A 20,189-nucleotide genomic window follows, 5' to 3' on the forward strand; every position below is an offset into this window, starting at 1 on the left:
CAGATCGAATTTAATCAGTATCATTATCAGTTAACCATGAAGATAATCGGATTGCTAGTCACAGTATTTGCAGGATTTGCCTATGCTAGCTGCAATAGCTATGGATCGGCTAAGATTTCCTCACCACCGTGTCCACAGAGCTATTTGTTTAGCTGCCAGCCAAATCTAAGTCCCGCTCCCTGTGCCCAGGCCCCAGCAGCCTACCCCTCCTCATATGGTTCAGCTGGTGCCTACACCGAGCAGGTGCCCACTTATATTGGATTTGCACCACAGCAGCATTATCAACAACAGCGTTATGCTCAGGATTTAATTGAGCAGCTTCGTGGTCTTCATGAATTTCCGGGTTATGAGTAATCAAAACCTAAAGCCAGCGACGACTATGACCCAATAAATATATATTTCAATTTACAAAATAGTTAGACTTATGAGTTTTTGATTAAAATAATCCAACTGACTCACATTCAGTTTATATCGACTTCTTTACTCTATAGCCGGCAGATATATAAATGTATGTATGTATTCTAGTTCATATATATTTAAAAACAATTTTTGAAGAGCTAGAAGATATGTACTATGTGATTCTCTCGAAATGTTTTTGTCAATGGGCTGATGCTGTTTGCTTCGTCGGGTGCCAAAAATATTTGTCAGTCGGAATTGTTGTCTTTTGTGGTCGGTCGATGTCAGCTCAGTTTTTGTCGCCACTATATATCTCATATATATGCATAGATGAGCATATTTACAAAGGCTTTAGTGATTTGTGCTAATTGTTAATATTAGTTTAATCGAACGCTCTAAGAGCTTGAGCACTTGACTTTTAACATGTGCTCGTCTTGTGGCAATGCCCCCCAGACCAAAGCGTGACCCAATTTGTTTGGATATCATCATCATCACCTCCTCCTCCTCTTCTTTCTGCTGCTTCTTCTCTAGTAATAAACATAAATGATCAAAAGTGAAACAAGTGTTTGTTTAAGTTCTAAACTAAAAACAGAAATGATTGCATAATTTTTCTGTTTTTGGGGACAAAAGTGAATATTGTGATTGATTGATCCTCCCCCCAAATAATTTAATTTTCCGTGTGCACCTGTGTGATTAGATTAGCTGCAAAATGAAGAAACTACATTTGGGTGCTAAACATAAGGCTAAATCCTATAAGCCCTTTAGGAATAAAAATCGTCGGGTAAGCACAAAAAAGATTTGAAAAAAATAAAAATATTGCCGTGCAATTTAAACGATCCTCTGCCCCCTGGGCCCGGGCCGACATTTGTATATTTTTATCCACTCGTTCTCTTAGTGCTGCTCAATAGCTTGTCAACCAGATCTAGAATATATATATATAATACATACATATACAAATACATAGCTATATATGTATGATTGTATGTGTTTGATATTGTGTGAAATATGTTTTATTTCCTTCAAAATAATTGACTAAAAAGTTTTATTTGGTATGCGAATTTCAATTCAAGGCTAACAGGCATAAAAATACTATTAATAATATTGTTATTATCTGTTAACGGTTGTCCCTGTCCCATTATCACCTACACAATAACGATAGCAAACAAATTTCGATAACAATTGATTTTCAAAAATACTCATTGCTAATCGATTCCCACAACAACATTCAAATCGTTTAACCAAAAGAGTAGATAACATTAAAAACTAACGCATGCGCCTTAATAAAGTGGAGAATAGACATTGACTTTCTCTCTCTCTCTGACTCTATTTCTTTCTCTCTTTGCCCCCCAATATATCCCCATTCTCTCTTCACCAATCTGTGTGTTGGGAAAATGTATTTTGTTTTTCATTGCTCGTGGAAATGGGAAAGAAACACGGAATGTTTACGTTACAAGGCACAGTGGGAAAAAGCACTTGAAATTACATTTGCATAAAAGACAACTTAATCACATAGCTAATTGAAATAATTAACCTAATAACAGGTGGATTTTTGTTTGAGACTATTATATTCTATTTCTTTGAAATTTAAATCATACTATAACAACCATTTTATAAGTTGCTTATGTATAGTATTTTCGTTTTATATTGGTTTATATGGTTTTTTTAGTATTTTCATTCTATATTGGTTTATAGGGTTATTAATAGGTTGTAAACCCGGTTAAATGAAGATTGCAGCTTTCGATGTTCCAAAGAAAAATATCACAACCAAACTTTTTTGATTGGTTATAAACACTAACAAATTTTCGCATTCTTCCTGTTCTCGAATGTTTTCCAAAAATATTCACATATCTCATAAAGTCGACTTAAGGACTTTGTTTTCAACTAACAATATAATGGATTTAGGGGTAAAGATTATGTATACACATACATCGATTTAAAAAAGTTATATATGAATTAAATCTCTATTCTGCATATTTTAAAAACGCATTCAACAATTGGATTTTTGACAAATTGATCATATATGATGTATATTCACAATCACACATTACAATATTGTGCTAAAATTTACCAAATTTTGGTTTAGTGCAAACTTAGTGCCAATTTAAAGATAACATTGTAATCACAAAACTAACATATAATGCATATACATATATATAAATTTTTCCTTTATTCATATGAACTTTTGAGTAACAAATACGCGAAAGTTTTTTAGGTGTCTCACTTGGGAGATTTTCAAACATATATATTTTGATATTTGGTTTAAAATTGACAGAATTACATATTCACATTTTTACAATAGATGGAGCAATACTAAAAGGTAGTTCCGTCGGTGATAATGGAAACGATAACATTTTTAAAACAATCTTTGGGGACTCCAATTATTTTCCTCAGACTATATTTTCGTCAACTTCTAGCCGATTTTAACAAGTTATACATCAATTTAATCACAATTTAGTATATTCTAAAGTTGAACACAAATATTTAGAAACATAATTGACAAGAGTTGATAATTTCCCATCTATGTACAATGTATGTACATACATATTTTAGATAAATATTAAAAAAATCTTTTGCTAACAATAAGTAAAAATGTCATATTTAAGACATTTTAAAGTTCTTCTCTTTTGAAATTTGAATTGAAATTGATTTCGTTAAAGATACGTTTTAAGAGTTTAAAGAGCCCTCAAAATGCATAAGAATAAAACAAATATTATTTCCATATATCTATATATGTACATACATATGTACTTGTATCTGTTGTGGAAATACTTGGCACCCATCTGCTTTAAAGTTCCAAAAGGGTTACCAACAGGTGGATATTAATTAGATCTATTGATTTTCCAGATTCACTGACCCAATGGGTTGATGTATGTATGTACATTGGGATGCACTCAAGTCAAACATGCGCATTTAACTGATACAAGTTAGTAGTGGGTTGTAAGTAGTAAACCATTTGTTGCACAGTGGGTCGAAAGTGCATTGCAATTGTAACAAAATACCTTTTTTGTTTACATTTCACATTTCTTGGCTGACACTTGTAGTTGTAGTTGGCGCGTACTTGAATATACTCAACCACCCAACCCACTGAGCCAACCAAACATCCACGACGACCATTCACCTTCATTCGCTCTCTCTCTCTCTCTTTCTATGCCGCCCATTTCCAATGTGGCCCAATATTTACGCACTGGAAAAAAGGGAAGGAAAAGTCTACACACTTTTCACGAGTCCATGGCACAGAGTGGCATCCCATCAACATTTTTTCGCTTTTCAAATACAGACACGATTCAGTTTGCGTGCGGAGTAGAATCGAGTGAATGTCGATGGAAAGTGCGAGGAGTGTAAAAGAATTTTTGGATTGAAAGTATTAACTTCAATTTCCAAAATACATGCAATTGAATTTAGTTTCGGGTCAAGAGCAAACAAATTTTCAAATATCAACCAGTTGCGAGTGCTTTAAAAAGTAAAAAGAAAGTGATACAAACAAAGGAAATACAACCAAAAAAGAAAGTCAAAGGCAAAGCAAAGCAAAAAAAAAGATAAACCAAAATCAAATCAAATAAAAAGAAAAAAAGAGGAACTTTTTTTTCTCATTACTCCCATCTATGCCAATAATTCTAGCCCACCTCCTGCCACCCATCTTCCACATCAGTTGGCTTTGCGTTTGCGTTTTCCAGTAATTTGGCTCGTATACTAGAAAAAGTGATGTGAGCAAAGAGTATCGGCACATTGCGGCTCGACTGACATAAATTCCTATTTTTAACTTTTGGCAAAATCATAGAAAATCGCTAAATACGGATGAAATAACAATCTACAGAATATATATAGATATTCAATTCAGCCCAGAAGGGCAATAACAAATGCCAAAGCCAAAGTTTGCAGTGTTCAGTGTGTCGGAATTTGTCTCATTTATAAGCAGCAGTGAAAAATCTAAACCAAATCAGAGAATTTGATTTAAACTAATGCCAATTATAGGCCATTGTCAGTGGGCCAGTAAACTTCAACAGTTCGGAATTATCGGCGCGTCTCTAGTAACCCAATTTGTTGGCCTAGAGTTGGGTTCATTGCCAACACATCAAAGCGACAATCAGCTAACAGCTGTGCCACTTGCGATTCTGGCCATTGGCTATTGCCATTGTTGTTGTTGCAACCTGTCGTCGAGTAGATTGCCAAAATATCTTCATTCGAAGAAGACTATAGGGCTGATAGGCCCATGGTGCAACGCGCATCGTCCTCAGATGCTCCCTCCGTTCAGGGAGGCCAACATCGAGAATCTCGATTTGGCCTTGGATATACATCATATCAAAGTGGATATAACAAATTATTTACACAGGTGCATATCAAAGTATTATTTATTATGTTTATGAATATATACAAAATTTTAGTTGTCATGCAATCAGAATAGTCAAACCAAAACGATGGAACTTTTTTTATTTAAAAAACCTTAAAATGTTTCTAAATCTTATATGTATACCCTTGTCAAGGATATTATAAAGTCAGTCGGAGACATTTTTAAACCTACAATATATATATATATTCTTGATCAGCAATAAAAAACCGAGTGGCCTTGGCCTTTATTAGAAAGCTAATGAAATGAAACCTACTTTATGTAGCTTTAGTGAGAAATTCCTTATAATATATAAATAATCTTATTAAACGCAATAAGATTAGAAAAACAAAACATTTTCCTAAAAATTTCTTAAAAGAATTAACGGTGTTAGTAATGATTTTAATATTTTCATTTGTTGATTTAATTCAGAAAAATTTTTTTTTGCCAAATACAAAATGAGAAATATTTCGAACATTCAGATAAGGGGAACAGACACTAGGATGGAAAGGGATCCAACATAATCTCACAAAATCTGACCTAACAGAAAGAGGAGGTATAAGGTTTCCAACTTATTAAAAGGTCCGCTTATACACTGGTCAAAAGAATAACTTCCATTATATGGCACTTCAAATTTTCTTATATATATGAAACTTTATATATTTTACATTGTATAATCTCGTAATATAAAAATATTTTGCTGAAAGGCCTCCAAATTCCTTTGCATTTACCACTCTAATGCCCATCTGTCGCCTTTTTTAGCATACTTTAATTGTATTTCAAATATAACATGTCGACTAAGAATATATTATCGCAAAAATGTCTACATAAAATTTAGTTTTTTTAGTGTCTCTTGAAATTTATTCAATAATAGAAATACTATTGTGCTGCGTCACTTTCAGATTGAAAGTGAAAATTGCGAATGATTTAAGTTTTCTTTTGTCTTATTCAATGACTATTTTTAACTTCTGGGATTCCCCTAAAATTGTTTTCTTTTCGTTGCTTTTATGTATGTATGTATGTACTTCAATCTGTACGAAAAAACATTAATCTAGGGCAAACAAAAACTTATTTAAAAGCGAAATTCTTAAACCATAAAAATTATTTAAGGGAAGTTTGCCATATACAGACAAATTGTTAGAATTAAAGCAAAAAATACCAAAAATATAAACATAAATTGCAAATTATAGACAAAATAGAACATCTTAAAATATAAAAACAAATTTAAAACAACTTTTATATGTCTTTATTATTGAATCTATGATATGTATAACACCAACAAGGGCTTCATTTATGATATAGTCGTACGATCCAGATGGGTTTAAAGCAATAGTTATATGAGAGAATACAGATTTCTAAAGAATCTGTGTATATGATATAGTCGTAAAAGATAAAAATATCTTTACAAAGTCAACTTATAACGATGGATCAAAATATATTTCAGGGGAATCCCTTTTTTATTATATGGCATACTTTTTGGAATAATCAACTTTCATAATAATTTGTTTCTTTGATTTCTTTTAGGGTTCTGCCGACTCAAACTATTCACAACCGTCATCCGATCTGTCGCTAGACGAGGAAAAGGAATCGCTTCGGCGAGAAAAGGAACGTCAGGCCTTAAGCCAGTTGGATAAAGCGAGAGTAAGTACAAATTATTAACTAATTTCTAAGAAAGAAAATGAAATTGATTGATTCTTTTTAGAGCAAACCAGTGGCGTTCGCTGTGCGAACTAACGTAGCATACGATGGCACCATCGATGACGATTCGCCCGTACAGGGTGGCGCTGTTTCATTTGAGATTAGGGAGTTTCTACACATCAAAGAGAAATATGACAATAACTGGTGGATCGGCAGGCTGGTCAAGGAAGGCTGCGATGTGGGCTTCATACCCAGCCCCGCTAAGCTAGACAACATTCGCATGCAGGTTTGATTGTTTCCCATTTCAATCAAAATTCTTAATTTCAATTTTTCGATTTCGATTTTTCGTAAAGAATCAAACCAGACCCTCAAGACTGTATGGCACAAAGGGCTCGTCTAGCGGTAATCTTGGCGCGGGACAAGCAGGTGCGGAGCCATCTCGAGGTAGCACACCCCCCACACCTGGTATGACACACATTTCATTCTCCTTGGTTTCTTTTCTTGTCGAGGTTTCATTTCTTTATTATATATATTGTTGTGAAATTGAATTTATTTTAATCTGACCCGTTTGTTGTATTTCTATATAAAGTTGACTTAATAATACGATATATCGTAACCCCAATGCGATTATTGTCATCGTCGTCGTCGTACTTGTGGTACTTGTTCGTTTATTTGCGAATATTTTTGCCGAAACACACAAAAAAATCTATAATTTTTATAACGAATACATTAACGAATAAATTTTGAAAATATACTCGTACACGATCACAGACCGGACAGATCTATGCCTGAGCCAAAGAACCAAAAAAGGACTTCAAAGAGTTAAAAAAAAAAACTACTAAAAATTTCTATATCATAGATAGCCTTCCATCAAAGTAAAAACCAAAAAAGAAGAAAATCGGTCGATCAATCTTTAAAATTGTTGTAAATTGTTTTTGGTTATTTAATTTATTCAATCATATCATGCGACATTCATAAAGAATTTTTTGCAATTTGTATGCTTAAACAAAGTCACTGGCAAATCCGTTGCAAGAATTATCAAAATTCTTGTAACGGAAATTATTCAATTATCCAAATGCAATTTGACCCTCTAGACCTAGACATATAGACTTTTACTATACCCTATACAAATATTTGCATGCATATCGGTCTCTCACACACACACAGACACACACACAATCCGCTGCTTTTTAATCCATAAGAGATGTACGTCAACATTTCTATTCCTTGCTCATAGAAGTGCTTGTTTTTTACCTTTTCCCTCCAAATGAGAACACTATTAAATGCACTGAAAATCTCTTTTATTCAACACAACAACAACAACTTCCGATATCTGATCATCGATAACACGTCAAATCACCACTGCATGATCGTAACGTGAACTTTCCCGCTCCCCCAAAAAAACAAAATAACTAAAGATCCCTATAGTACAACACCGCGCAAAAAAAAACAAGGTTTGTCAACGTTTCTAAATAGATCAATATCAGCCATCTCAGTCGCTCGTTTCAAGTTTAAAATTCAATTCAAAAAGCTAGAGAAATTTTGTGTAAGATATAGAATTCGATTGATATTACATTCCTATGACCCGGATGCACATCATGCATATATTTTATACATATAGACTTAAGATATATTTTTTGTAGGATATATCCTCACCCTCGAGTTGACATCTCTCAAAATGCATTTTAAACGGTGCGTAGTACGGCAAAATTCCAATTCCAAAAACCAAGCCATCGGGCAAACCACCAAAAAAAAACCACCACAACCACTCAAACCACCCAAAAACCACCAGCAAACACCACCAAAGCAATACACAAAAACTTTATTTGTATAGCAATCATTTAAATAAAATCAAATACCGATTTAAAATTTATATAAATTGGCTTAGCAATTCGTAATGCTCGATTCTCGTCGGTCGATCAATTCATTCGTTCGCTCATTTTTTGCCATTATCTTTTCTCTCTCTCTCTCTTTCTCCTTGCCCTGTTTGCCACAAATACTAACAAAATCAGGTGACGAATCAGATTCTATGGGACCAGGACGCCATGGGAAGGCACCACTTGCAACGCCACCGAACAAGGAGAAACGGAAGCCATTCTTTAAGAAACAGGAAACCGCCAGTCCATATGATGTGGTGCCATCGATGCGTCCCGTCGTTTTAGTGGGTCCAAGCCTTAAGGGTTACGAAGTAACCGATATGATGCAAAAGGCGCTCTTCGATTTCCTAAAGCATCGTTTCGAAGGACGCATTATTATAACGCGTGTGATGGCCGATATATCATTGGCCAAGCGTTCCATCATGAATAATCCATCGAAACGCGCTATCATGGAACGCTCGAGCAGTCGTTCCGATTGCCTGGGTAAAGTTCAAGAGGAGATCGAGCGTATTTTTGAGCTAGCCCGATCACTGCAACTAGTCGTACTCGATTGTGATACAATCAATCATCCGTCACAATTAGCGAAAACTTCATTAGCGCCAACAATAGTATACTTAAAAATTAGTAGTAGTAAGGTAAGTATATTTAATTTTAATTAATCAAAGCTCTCTAACTAATCAAATGGTTTTGTTTTACAGGTTTTACAGCGTTTAATCAAATCGCGTGGCAAGTCACAGGCAAAAAATCTTTCCGTGCAAATGGTTGCCGCTGAAAAATTAGCCCAATGTCCACCGGAAATGTTCGATGTAATTTTAGATGAAAACCAATTGGAAGATGCCTGTGAGCACATTGCCGAATACTTGGAGGTAAGTTTGTTAAACAAAGTAAACCAAAGTTAGCCAATAGAAGGATTTAAAGATTAAAGGGGAAAAGAAAACTCTTTAAAAACATTCTTATCAGAGATATAGTACATATTCAGTGCCACAAATGGCATTGTCAAACCAAGTTAAAGATCAATATATAGGTACATATAATATAAATACGAAAGCATATACATACATCAGAGTCACAATATGTGCAGCTTAAACCTTAAACTTGTTCCTATTCATACAATTCTAAGAGCTCCAAGTCCGAATTCTAAAACTGTTGAAAAATTAAAGGAATAGTTTTTATTTTAGTTTTATTTCATAATAGTTTCTAATTTTATCTGACACTAAGGTCAAATCTGTGTATTTTTATTTACCCAAGTGAATCTTTTAATTTCTTATGGGAAAAGCTTAAAGCAACGGCTTCGGCTTTCAGTAGGTCAAAACATCTCAAAAATAAAATGTTTCCTATAAAACGGGTTTGATTCGGATTTCCAAGAACGATTTCCACCCAAAACGCCCAGCTTGTCCCACTAAAATTATAAGCTAGATCCGTTACTCAAAAGAAAAGAATAAAAACATAAACAAATTCATAAATTTCTTTTTAAAATGATGACTTTAACTAGCAACTTAAGAGTAGAAGGTAAAAAAAATAACACTGACTGAAACTAAAAACAGGATAGCTAAAAGAATTAAAATTGAGGGATGCAAAAGGTCTCAGAAACTTTTTATATGGTCCAAATCCAAGAAAACGTAATATTCTGCTTAGGCTGATAGCTAAAAAGTCATTTTAACGAGGTTCCAGTCGTAATTTAACGACCCTGGCAATGTCAGAACGCCAAAACTATGTTAGGAGATTACATCTAAGATGCTTACAAATATAAGCAAACAAAGAAATAATATGAATTTTTATCTATTTTATACCATGAAAGCATAGGTTGAGATTTTCGATTTGCAATATACAAAGTATCTTAAAGAAATTTTGTATACTAATAAACGCTATCAATATCTATTATCAAACCAAATTTCATAAAAATCAGATAAAAAATTGTTAAGTTATACGTACAAACATTTTCCACTAAATTGTCTTGGCTTCTGGTGGCGCTAAAGTGCTTAAGTACTTGTAAGAGTGAGCGAGATAGCCTCCAATTGCTAAATGGCCCGTAAAAATAGTCTTGATATTAGAAAATAGTTATTTTACTTGCTCAATATATAAAACCTATGTTGCATTAAACCACTTTTTAATGGCAAACACATTTATAATATTTTCATTCCTATTTTGTAGACATATTGGAAAGCCACACATCCTGATATAAGAACTGTACAGGCTATAGCCCGACCATTGCCATCACAGGAGATATCACCATCAGCGGATCAAGCGCGATTGGGCCCCACTCCACCAGGTAAAACCACAACAGACCCTTATATATCATTCTATATATCAGCATATTCATATTCATACGCGACTACCCCCTTCCTCTATATAAATATATATAAACAAAATGTGTCAAAAACAAAAAAGAGACTGAATTCAAAATTACAAAAATTTCACCCCCACGTTTATTTCGACAATTAACAAGATTATGATTATTGGTCCATTTTCGGCCTATTTACACCATCCTATTTACATACCAACTTGCATAAACCGACGACTTCAGTCAGAAGTCAGAAGACAGTTTTCATTTGCTTTTCAAACATATATCTCGCGCGCCCCCATACACCGTTTAACCACAAAAAAAATATCCACAATTCTATATTGCAAAAAAAAAAAATACAATACAATACAATTCTAAAAAATTTGTCTTTCTTCAAATTCAAATTCCCATGACTGTACCGAAAAACCAATCGATGCTCCTTCTTGCTCTCTCTCTTCATTCACGGGTCACACATAAACACACACACAAACACACTCATACACACACACACACCTGTAGTAGATGTAGTCGATGGCGATGAATTTGTCAATGATCAGGATGATCATGAGACAAGAATGGGTATGGGTATGTCCAGTGTCGATCGTGAAGGTAGCCGTGATCGTGATAGTAGGGAAAGAGAACGTGAAAATGAACGCAATTATTGGGACAGAGAATTCAACAGGGATCGCAGTTCAAAGGAAAGGCAAAGGGATTTGGAATGGGAACGTGAGAGAGCACGTGAATGGGAAAGAGAGCGAGAAAGAGATTGGAATAGAGAGTTCGATTGGGACCAAGGTAAATTCTAATATTTATTTTCGTTTTCGTTTTTCCAAATATATCCGTAATTGTAATAAGTACCAAACCGTAAAAAATGAACACACAGCAAAATCCATAAAAAAAAATAAAAATAAATAAATATATATATATCTAAATAGGATCCTTCGTTTCCCCCCAAAAAAAAAAACCACACCCATTCTATCTATCTTAGTGAATTGTCAACAACTAATTGTTTACATATTTAGATATATCTTTGTCATACATTCGCTTCATACATTTTGTAATATTAAGTCCCATAGATTCCAATTGCTAAAAATCTTTAGTTCATTTTTCCTTTGCTTTATGAAACATTTTCCGGGGCATTTTGCATAGAATTCATTGCTAAATTTTGAAAGAAATCATGGACTTTTCTTTTAGTTGCTTTTCTCTTCGTTTTTGTTCTTTTTTTTTTAACCCCCTTCAATATATAATTCCTCTATTGTATTTTTTCTTTATTTTTTATTTTTATATGTATATGCCAACACTTTGCAGCATTCACAGCACGTGACATACCCGGTCCCTTTTCAACAATGCTATAAGCCATATAAATATATACAATATATATATATATATATATAGATCCAATTACCAAAGACCATCAACCATTTGCGATATCAACAGTACAAATTCAGTCAAAACAAATCTCAACCGTCTTCAAGAAGGCTGTACACAAGAAAACCAAAACTGAATTTATTCAATCTAAAAATATACAAAAAAAAAACAAAAGTTTGTCTTTTATTCGAAACCAAAAAACCTTTTTGCTTAACCCTTTTCGCCTCTCACATAGGGTTCATTGCGAACTATCCAACCAATATACTAACCCATTACTAAGTATGCTTTTTCTTTCTATACAGTTTGAGTTTGTATTAACCAACTAAAAAAACAAATTGAAATTGATTACCCTCATTTGTGATAAGATTTCCACTCCACTCATTATTCTACATAGTTTCTGTTTGTCATATTCATGTTCTGTAAGTTTTATCTGTGGAAATTTTGTACTCGTTTCTAGTTACACCGGGCGTTGTGCGCCTTTAAATGTCCTCGTACTCCTCGTCCTTCTACCACTTGAATTCCTTCATTACTTGGGTCTAGAGACTCAGTTTTAAAGATCAACTCAGCTCAGTTTAAACGTATCTTCAGTTGTTTCGGTTTTCCTTATGTTTTCTTTGTGTGGTACATCAATTCCAAAAAAAAAAAAATAAAATAAAAAATAAATAAAATTAACATCAACTCATCCTATTGTTGCAATCGTTGTTTAGACAAAATCGGTTTAGTGAGTACAAGACTCCCCCAAAGACGTTGTGTTCCATTTTATTTGTGCAATATAACATATCCTAAGTATATCAAGAAATATTTTGCATTATTTATTTTATTTTCTTGTATGTTAATATTCACCCAATTCCCTTTACCTAATGTCCAAGAACCTTTAGTAATGACTTGCCAAAAAAAAAGACTTCATATTATTCAGGAATAGTTAGACTGCAGTATACATATACTTATAATTAGTAGTCAACTCTTTTAAGGGGCTATATTAGTATGCAATTTATATGAACGTGTTTTTAAAACCCTTGCGGAAGTTATTTCATTGAACCAATTTCAATTAATCTTTCGCCCTTCATATAAAATATATTAGAAAAAAGCTTTTTATTACCAAAAGTAGGTTAAGTTCTGAAATATTCTAGATCGGACCACTATAATACATATATAACTACCAAATAAAAAATCAGTCTAAAAGTTTTGTCTTTAAATTCAAACTCAGCTCAAAGATTTGTTTAGATCGAGCAACTATATAATAAAAATATCTATCTTTATCAATTTGTATTTAGATTATATCCCCAAAAATCAATCAATAAATGGGGGAAGGGACATTTAGAAGCTGAGGGAAAAGAAATCAAGAGTCTATCTATATAATATAAAGAGACAAAGTGATTGTCATAGTTACTATTATTATTATTTAATTGTCAAATGCATAGTCATTATTTAAATTGGATTTTAAAATATTACGTAACGGTATACGAACTTTGATATACATATATAATTTTTTGTTTATTATATATTCTGATTTACATTCCTTCTCAAAGTCAACCACTTCTTTAAATTAAGATGCTTAGTAAAGACAATTTTTTTTTCAAATTTTTTTATTAGCCGATTCAATACAACTTAAAATATATTAACTATGCAATAGAATAAAATAGAAGAAGATTCACTTTTAATAGTCATGAAATTGTTTTATCTCATTTTTCTTCCTTATAACCATTCTGTTAGTTTTAAACACTTTTTAAAGATTCTAAGTAAACCCTTTTAGTTTAGGACTAAATTCAGTTTTTTTTTTTTTTTTTGGTTTTATTTACTCATATTTCTCGAGAAGGTTTAGTGGCGCCTTCGAAAAAAGCACAAAGATCGTTTAAATTGCATTAAATTCTTAAGAAAACATTTTTTTATATAGCTTACATTTGGCTTAATACATGATCAAATTTTTCAAATATTTCATGCAGTACTTAATATTTCTTTAAATTTTGATTATCAAACTGATAAAGCCTCTTATGTAAATGAGTTTATTAACTAAGTATATTTTATTAGCTTAAAATCCATCAGTGAGCTTACAAATTGTCACTCGCTATTTGAAGATTAATTTATATATTTAATAGATCATTTTTGACCCTATTTAAAGTGCAGCTCAAGCAGATTCTTGTGATACAGTGCCGCCTAACTGAATAGTGTTGATATTGGCATGGTCTTTAAAGTGCTTTAACATTTTGTTTACTAGCTATTGGTAACTAAGGATGTTTTTTCAGAATTTTTAATCTGTCAACGATCTAAAAAAAACGATCTTTACATATGTTATTTTATGAGTTCATTGTCTGAGTTATAGAATTAATATTAAATAACTGATTTTCTAATATTGTTGAATATATTTCTTCTTCATTTCAAATTTTTTATATTGTTAAATGGCTGTTTGGTTATTAGGTTTATTCTATTTGGCAGTTAATTTTTACAAAATTAAATACTAAAACCTATTCAGTTGAGCTGGACTGTATGAATATCTAAAATATTAGATCAATACCTAATAAATGTAGTTAAGGTAGATATTATTAACAAAGCTTATGATATACAAGTAATTTTTATGCAGATAACTTAACAGAAATTTTTAAGTTGAAGTTCAGGTGAAATTTTGCGTTGCCAAATTTTGTAGCTACCAATATGTACTTACCAATTTGTATTTACCAAAAGCAGAATTGAAGCAGATCCCTTAATATAGCATTGGTTCTTGACCTTGCCTCTTTGGAAAACAAAAAACAAAAAAAAAACGTTTGAATGCTTTACTTAATTTTTTGAATTTGTTTGGTTTTTTTCGTTAAACAATGCCTTTTTTGACTTTAGTGTTTGTAATTTTATGATAATAATAATCACACGCGTGTTGGCCATTTTGCAGGAGGCACGTCCTACCATCACAGCAGACGGCAAACAACGGGAGGACGTCACGGAGAGCGTGGAGGCGGCGTTGGAGTTGGGGCCGGTTACAGTGAACGAGAGCGGGAAAGAGAACGATATGAGAGACGTGATCGTGATCTTATGCACTATGATCTCAATAGTGATGAGCTGCTTGAGGAGCGTAATTTTGAATATCCGGCCATGAGGAGTGGTCCAAGCGGAGCATCACATCACGGCCATTTATCACGCGGTGGCCGTCTGATCGATGATCAGGAGTTTGAGCGTGATGATCCACAGATGCGTATGACCAGTTCACGTTATGGTCCAAGTACACGTATCGATGATCCGCGCGATATGCCACGCGGCGCCTCTGTGGTCGATCGCGATGAATATAGCCCGCACAGAGGTGGTGGGAGTAGTAGGAGAATGCTGAATGCCATGTAGGAATCGTGGATATAGGGGTGGGATCAGATCGATGCGAGAGCGCCAGATTTGATGGAAGCACGCGACAATAGTTTTGATCTTGACATAATACACAAACCGAAGCCCAAACCGTTATCCATCAAAATGCCATGTCCCAAAGGACCAACAACAACAACAACAACCACAACATCCAGACAACAATTCATACAACCATCGCAATCATCGCAATCACAGCATCCACAAATGCCGGTCCTAACCAGGCAACGTAGCGGTCAGTGGTTATCGTCCACATCGTCCACTTCCATATCACAGACGACGACAGCTTTTGGCCAACAACAACAGCAACAGACGAGGCCACGCCGTGAACAATTTCCATTGCGTCATCAACCCCAATCCTATCCACAAGCACGTCCGCATAGTCAAAGTCATTACTATTCGCACGATGCCCCCCCGTTTCGTAGCAGCTCCAGGCATTCGATACAAGACACCTCTTTCGCTCATCCACATTTAACGCGCAGCAGCAGCAGCACCATCAATAGATCCACAGCAACAGCAACAACAGCAACAACAACTCATACGAATCCATCCTCTTTTAGCCATGCCGAGGCGGTCACTCATGCAATACGTAATAAGATCATTGTCGAGGAGGATGAGGACGATATACAAAGCACGGATACATTTTATTAAAGAGATTTCATCAAGTTAATGTCATGATTTTTCTGTGTTGGCCACCAAAGTTAGAGGTGAACATTTTGCAGTGCCAAACACACACACAAACACACAAGGACATTTTGTAAATTTTCATTCAAATTGCATTTGAATTTTCCCCCACACACACACACCACACACCACACACACAAACACAGCTAGTTACAGAGAAAAGCACAATGCCATGTGGAGCCTTATGTGTCTTAAACAAAAAAATTTGCTATAGTATAATGAACGAATGTATGAGATTGAGATTTTATTTAATATGAATTTAAATGAATGAAACAAAATTTAAAAATAAAAACCAAAAACAAACGACTTTAAGGTAGTGAATATATAACTAAATGGCACTACAAGCTAGAGCAAACAAAACATTAATTTACGCATTTTTCATCAGCAGCATCTACAGGAATGTAGAGAGAAAATATACTACATATATGTATATGTATGTATTGGGTATATACCTTTATAATGAAATGTATCTGTTATGCAATCGATTGATTAAGTACATGTATACATAGGTGTCAGCTTTAATAATTTAGTGAATGTGAATTAAATCTAAGTAAATTTAACTTCAACAAATAACAGAGAAAAAAACAACTCCACACAGAAAACTATTGACATTGCAAATTGTATGAAATCTCTTTAATAATAATTCAAAATGGCACACGAATTACAAAAAAAAAATCACTCACACTCCCACAGAAAACACCTAAGACGCACTTTGAAAATCAAATCTAAACTAGATTCCTTTCTAACTCACATTGCCCCCTTATCATCTTGCGTGAATGCCCTCAATTTGGTTTCTCTTGAGGGGTATTAAACATTTAAACTACCAGTGCCTTACTATAAAAAAAACAAAACAAGAACAACACAAAGATTCACCACCACAAACACCACCAAGAGGTTCAATAATCTGCTAATAAGAAATAATATTAAAAAAAAATTAAAACGCACATTACATTAGCATTTTCGATGAGTAGTGCCAGGCCCCGTTCACATTCTTCATCATTAAGGGGAAATTTTGAGCCCCCTAAGCTATGCAATAGACACAAAAAAAACTCTCTTATTGAAAAGTATGGAAAAATGTTGAAAATCCTCTTTTAAAGTTCTTTATCTTGTGACAATTGCATACTTTGCGGGGTTGACAAAATTTCACCTTCTTCTCACATCCCCTAGATCCGCCTTTGCCTTCAAATCAATGCGTACCATTCAATCATAATTAGTCAAGTTTTGCGTCAAAATTATTGTTAAAAAAAGAAAAGTGTAAAATACATTTATCTTGTTAATATTGATCTGGCCCATTCCGAAAGAGCACTCCTTTTACAATTCCAACCACCTGTAATGTATCAATTTTTATTGGAAGACAAAAGCCACAGCACCGCGGCCCCCGCCCCCCTACCACACAGTCCTCTCCCAGTAAATTGAAAATCGTATTGCTAATACTAAAAAAAAACAATAGAAGAAGACTAAAATACTAAAAGCCCTAAGAGATCTGTTGGCAGCAAAGGCATTGATTTATAGCCGCACTCCTATATAAGTAGTTGAAGCTAGAAGGATGGCAAATAAGAGCTTTCTCCAGGTGAAAAGCCAAGCGTTAAATATACATACTTACACATAAAAAAAGGAAAGAGATAACATAAGTAAATAATTCATTATGTTTATAAAAAGAAAGCAAATTTTCCACAATTTCTAAAAACAAAAACGTATTAGGTGAGATTGGAAATCTGTGTGTGTGTGTGTGTGTGTGCGAGTGTGTGTGGGTGTAGATGCTGAAAGGTTTTTTTCATGATGGAATAAGAAAAGTTGAATTCGATAATTGGTACTAAATTATAACTAATACTTAAAAAGAGAACTGTATGTATATTAAGTACCCATATCCCTGCCCCCTTTCAAAAAAATAAAAATGTATATATCTTATGTACATATACACATGTGTATATCTACTATTATAATCTGTATCTAGGATCTGCATTTCTGTGGGATGAAATGCTGGGACAAACAGCATTTCGTGTAAAAAGTTAAAACCGATTAATCAATGTATTAGCTAAAAATTTAACAAATCAAATATAAAAAGAATAACAAATTCAAATACACTTAGGTACATACAAACTAGTGTTGGGTTAATCATGATTGAATGAACGAAAACGAGCAACTTACTCACAATGAGTGGGTGAACAAGTTCGCTAAACTTGTCCATTTTTCAGCTCAGTTGATCACTGACTCACTTGCTTAGTTGCCTAATGACTCATCGAGTAACTTCTTCAATTGTTCACTTACTCAGTTGCTGAATTGTTAACTAATTCACTTGTTCATTAGCTCACTTGTTTTAGTATTCGACTTAATCTTATTTTCTGAATACCCTTTTAAAAGGAAAAGGATAATAAGATCCTGGCATATTCTTTTGATATGGTTCAGCATCAATTTATTTGTTTTTTGATCTTAAACCTCTTTTTGAGGTATTTTGTATATATTCTATCTGCTACACTCTGTTATACTATATAAAATGCAACCGATTCTATTCTTTTATCGAATTATAGTGAAAGTTACCATCCGTTTTCTGTAAGAACTGATCAACTTACTTAATGAGACAATGAGCACCTGAACAAGGGAGTCAGTGAGTCAATGAACAACTGAGTCAATGAGTAATTAAACTTGCTCACTCCTTGAGTAAGTGACTTAGTGAAAGTTACCAGCTGATTTATGTTTTCTATAAAAGCAAGTTAGTCAATGAGACAATGAACACCTGAACAAGTGATTTAGTGAGTCAATGAACAACAGAATCAGTGAATAATTGAGATTGTTCACTGCCTGAGTGATTGACTTAGTGAACAAGTTCATTATACTAAGCCATATAACCCAACACTAATACATTCGACCATGAGCATAGAAGATAACTAAATAAAATAAAAAAAAAAGAAAAGTGAAAATTTAAATTTAAATTTAAACAAAATATAGACATATTTAAGTATGTATAATGCACTTATGTAATTCACAGAACTGGTAAAAGAAAAGATGAACAAAAAAATATATATTAATTGTCTTACTATAATTAACAAAATTTAAACAAGAAACCAACCAACTAACACAAACACACACACACACAAACACATACAAAATACAAAAAAAAAACACATTGGAACAACAACAAAAAATATCACAATTTCAAATATTTCGCTAATTTTCGTTTGATAATTTCGTTTGATCGGAACGAGGTTATCGTCTAAAAACACCCATCTAATATTTATAGATAGAGATGCTAACAATTGCAAAAACAAAAAACAAACAAAAAATTGCTTATATTTTCTTTCCTCTCTCTCTCTCTTCTACCCTACCCTTACCCACCCTTTGATTATCAATGGGAGAAATAAGAAACCTTATCCATACCTGATCAGCGAAATAAATAGTGCAAAAACAACTTGAAACTTTAAAAAAATAACTTTTTCAAGATAAATTTTCAAATAACTTTCTATATTTTTCACTTAATATTAACTAAACAGCTATTCAATATGCAAAAAAAAAACAAAAAAAAATTTTTCAATTTTTATTCCCACATACCAATAAAAAAAAATAAAAAAAATAATAATACAAAAACTTATTCAAAATAATACAAAGAAACTTGAATGTTTCATGTTTCCCATTTACATCAAAAAAGCAATTCAAAAGGAAAACACACACGCCTAAGCTACATACACATATACATACATACATATATACTTACATACATACATACACCCATGCATTATAAATAAATATATATAAATATAAATATATTATATATAGTTAAATTTAGCAATAATCACTTCCTTCTTTTTAAGCCAAAGACTATTATTTTTTTTAGCATAAACAAAAAAAAATGTATGTCTGGTGTGAGAAATTAATAGGGCAATCGATGATGATAATGATGATAGTAGAGAGTTGTTAAAAAAAACTATGTATAATAAATTACAAATACAAAAAAAAAACACAAAAAAACTATGAGATTCAATGAGGGAAATAAAAAAAAATTAAATAAAAGTATATGCACGCCTGAAATTTCCTTATTCAGTATGGAGTAATTCTTATTAAATAAAAAAAAAAAACAAATTAAAATAAATCCAAAATGGTCCCCGACACAAAGATTATAAGTATATTTAAAAATAATTGTGCAAATATATAAAATATTTTATACGTGCAAAAAAAAAAGAAGAAAAAAAAGTAAAAGAAAGTGAAACAAAAAAACCAAAAACATGTTTAACAATCCTTTTTGTAAATAGTATATGATATTTAATTTTAGTTCAATTGTTTATCATTT

At 33.0% G+C, this 20,189-nt stretch overlaps 2 protein-coding genes across 18 annotated transcripts; both read left to right on the forward strand.

Moving 5' to 3' along the window:
* On the forward strand, positions 1 to 464 carry LOC6641956 (vitelline membrane protein Vm32E). Its single transcript, XM_002064985.4, has one exon. The coding sequence runs from the start codon at positions 37 to 39 to the stop codon at positions 352 to 354; it is 318 nt and encodes a 105-aa protein (XP_002065021.1). The 5' UTR covers positions 1 to 36; the 3' UTR covers positions 355 to 464.
* Positions 465 to 763: 299 nt separating this feature from the next.
* Positions 764 to 15,218, forward strand: LOC6641957 (voltage-dependent L-type calcium channel subunit beta-2). 17 transcript variants are annotated; one of them, XM_023175639.2, is made up of 9 exons: positions 764 to 1,177; positions 6,245 to 6,361; positions 6,423 to 6,644; positions 6,712 to 6,802; positions 8,383 to 8,870; positions 8,934 to 9,101; positions 10,387 to 10,504; positions 11,036 to 11,311; positions 14,766 to 15,218. In XM_023175639.2, exons 1-9 carry the CDS (start codon positions 1,106 to 1,108, stop codon positions 15,206 to 15,208), a joined length of 1,995 nt encoding a protein of 664 aa, XP_023031407.1. In that variant the 5' UTR covers positions 764 to 1,105; the 3' UTR covers positions 15,209 to 15,218. The 17 variants fall into 17 exon arrangements, 14 of the variants coding, with proteins under 14 accessions (XP_023031407.1, XP_002065022.2, XP_023031410.1 ...); XM_002064986.4 differs by having other exon boundaries at positions 765 to 1,177; positions 6,712 to 6,823; positions 8,371 to 8,870; XR_002723998.2 differs by lacking the exon at positions 11,036 to 11,311 and adding an exon at positions 12,342 to 12,605 and having other exon boundaries at positions 766 to 1,177; positions 14,766 to 14,830.
* The last annotated feature ends 4,971 nt before the right edge of the window (positions 15,219 to 20,189 follow it).

Source organism: Drosophila willistoni, assembly GCF_018902025.1.
Source record: "Drosophila willistoni isolate 14030-0811.24 chromosome 2R unlocalized genomic scaffold, UCI_dwil_1.1 Seg167, whole genome shotgun sequence".
NCBI lineage: Eukaryota > Metazoa > Arthropoda > Insecta > Diptera > Drosophilidae > Drosophila > Drosophila willistoni.

Coding starts and splice junctions, on each gene's coding strand:
- LOC6641956 (XM_002064985.4), top strand. CDS start 37: ATGAAGATAATCGGATTGCTAGTCACAGTATTTGCAGGATTTGCCTAT.
- LOC6641957 (XM_023175632.2), top strand. CDS start 4,607: ATGGTGCAACGCGCATCGTCCTCAGATGCTCCCTCCGTTCAGGGAGGC. Junction 6,645..6,711: donor TAGACAACATTCGCATGCAG/GTTTGATTGTTT, acceptor TTTTTCGTAAAG/AATCAAACCAGACCCTCAAG. Junction 11,312..14,765: donor AGAGTTCGATTGGGACCAAG/GTAAATTCTAAT, acceptor GCCATTTTGCAG/GAGGCACGTCCTACCATCAC.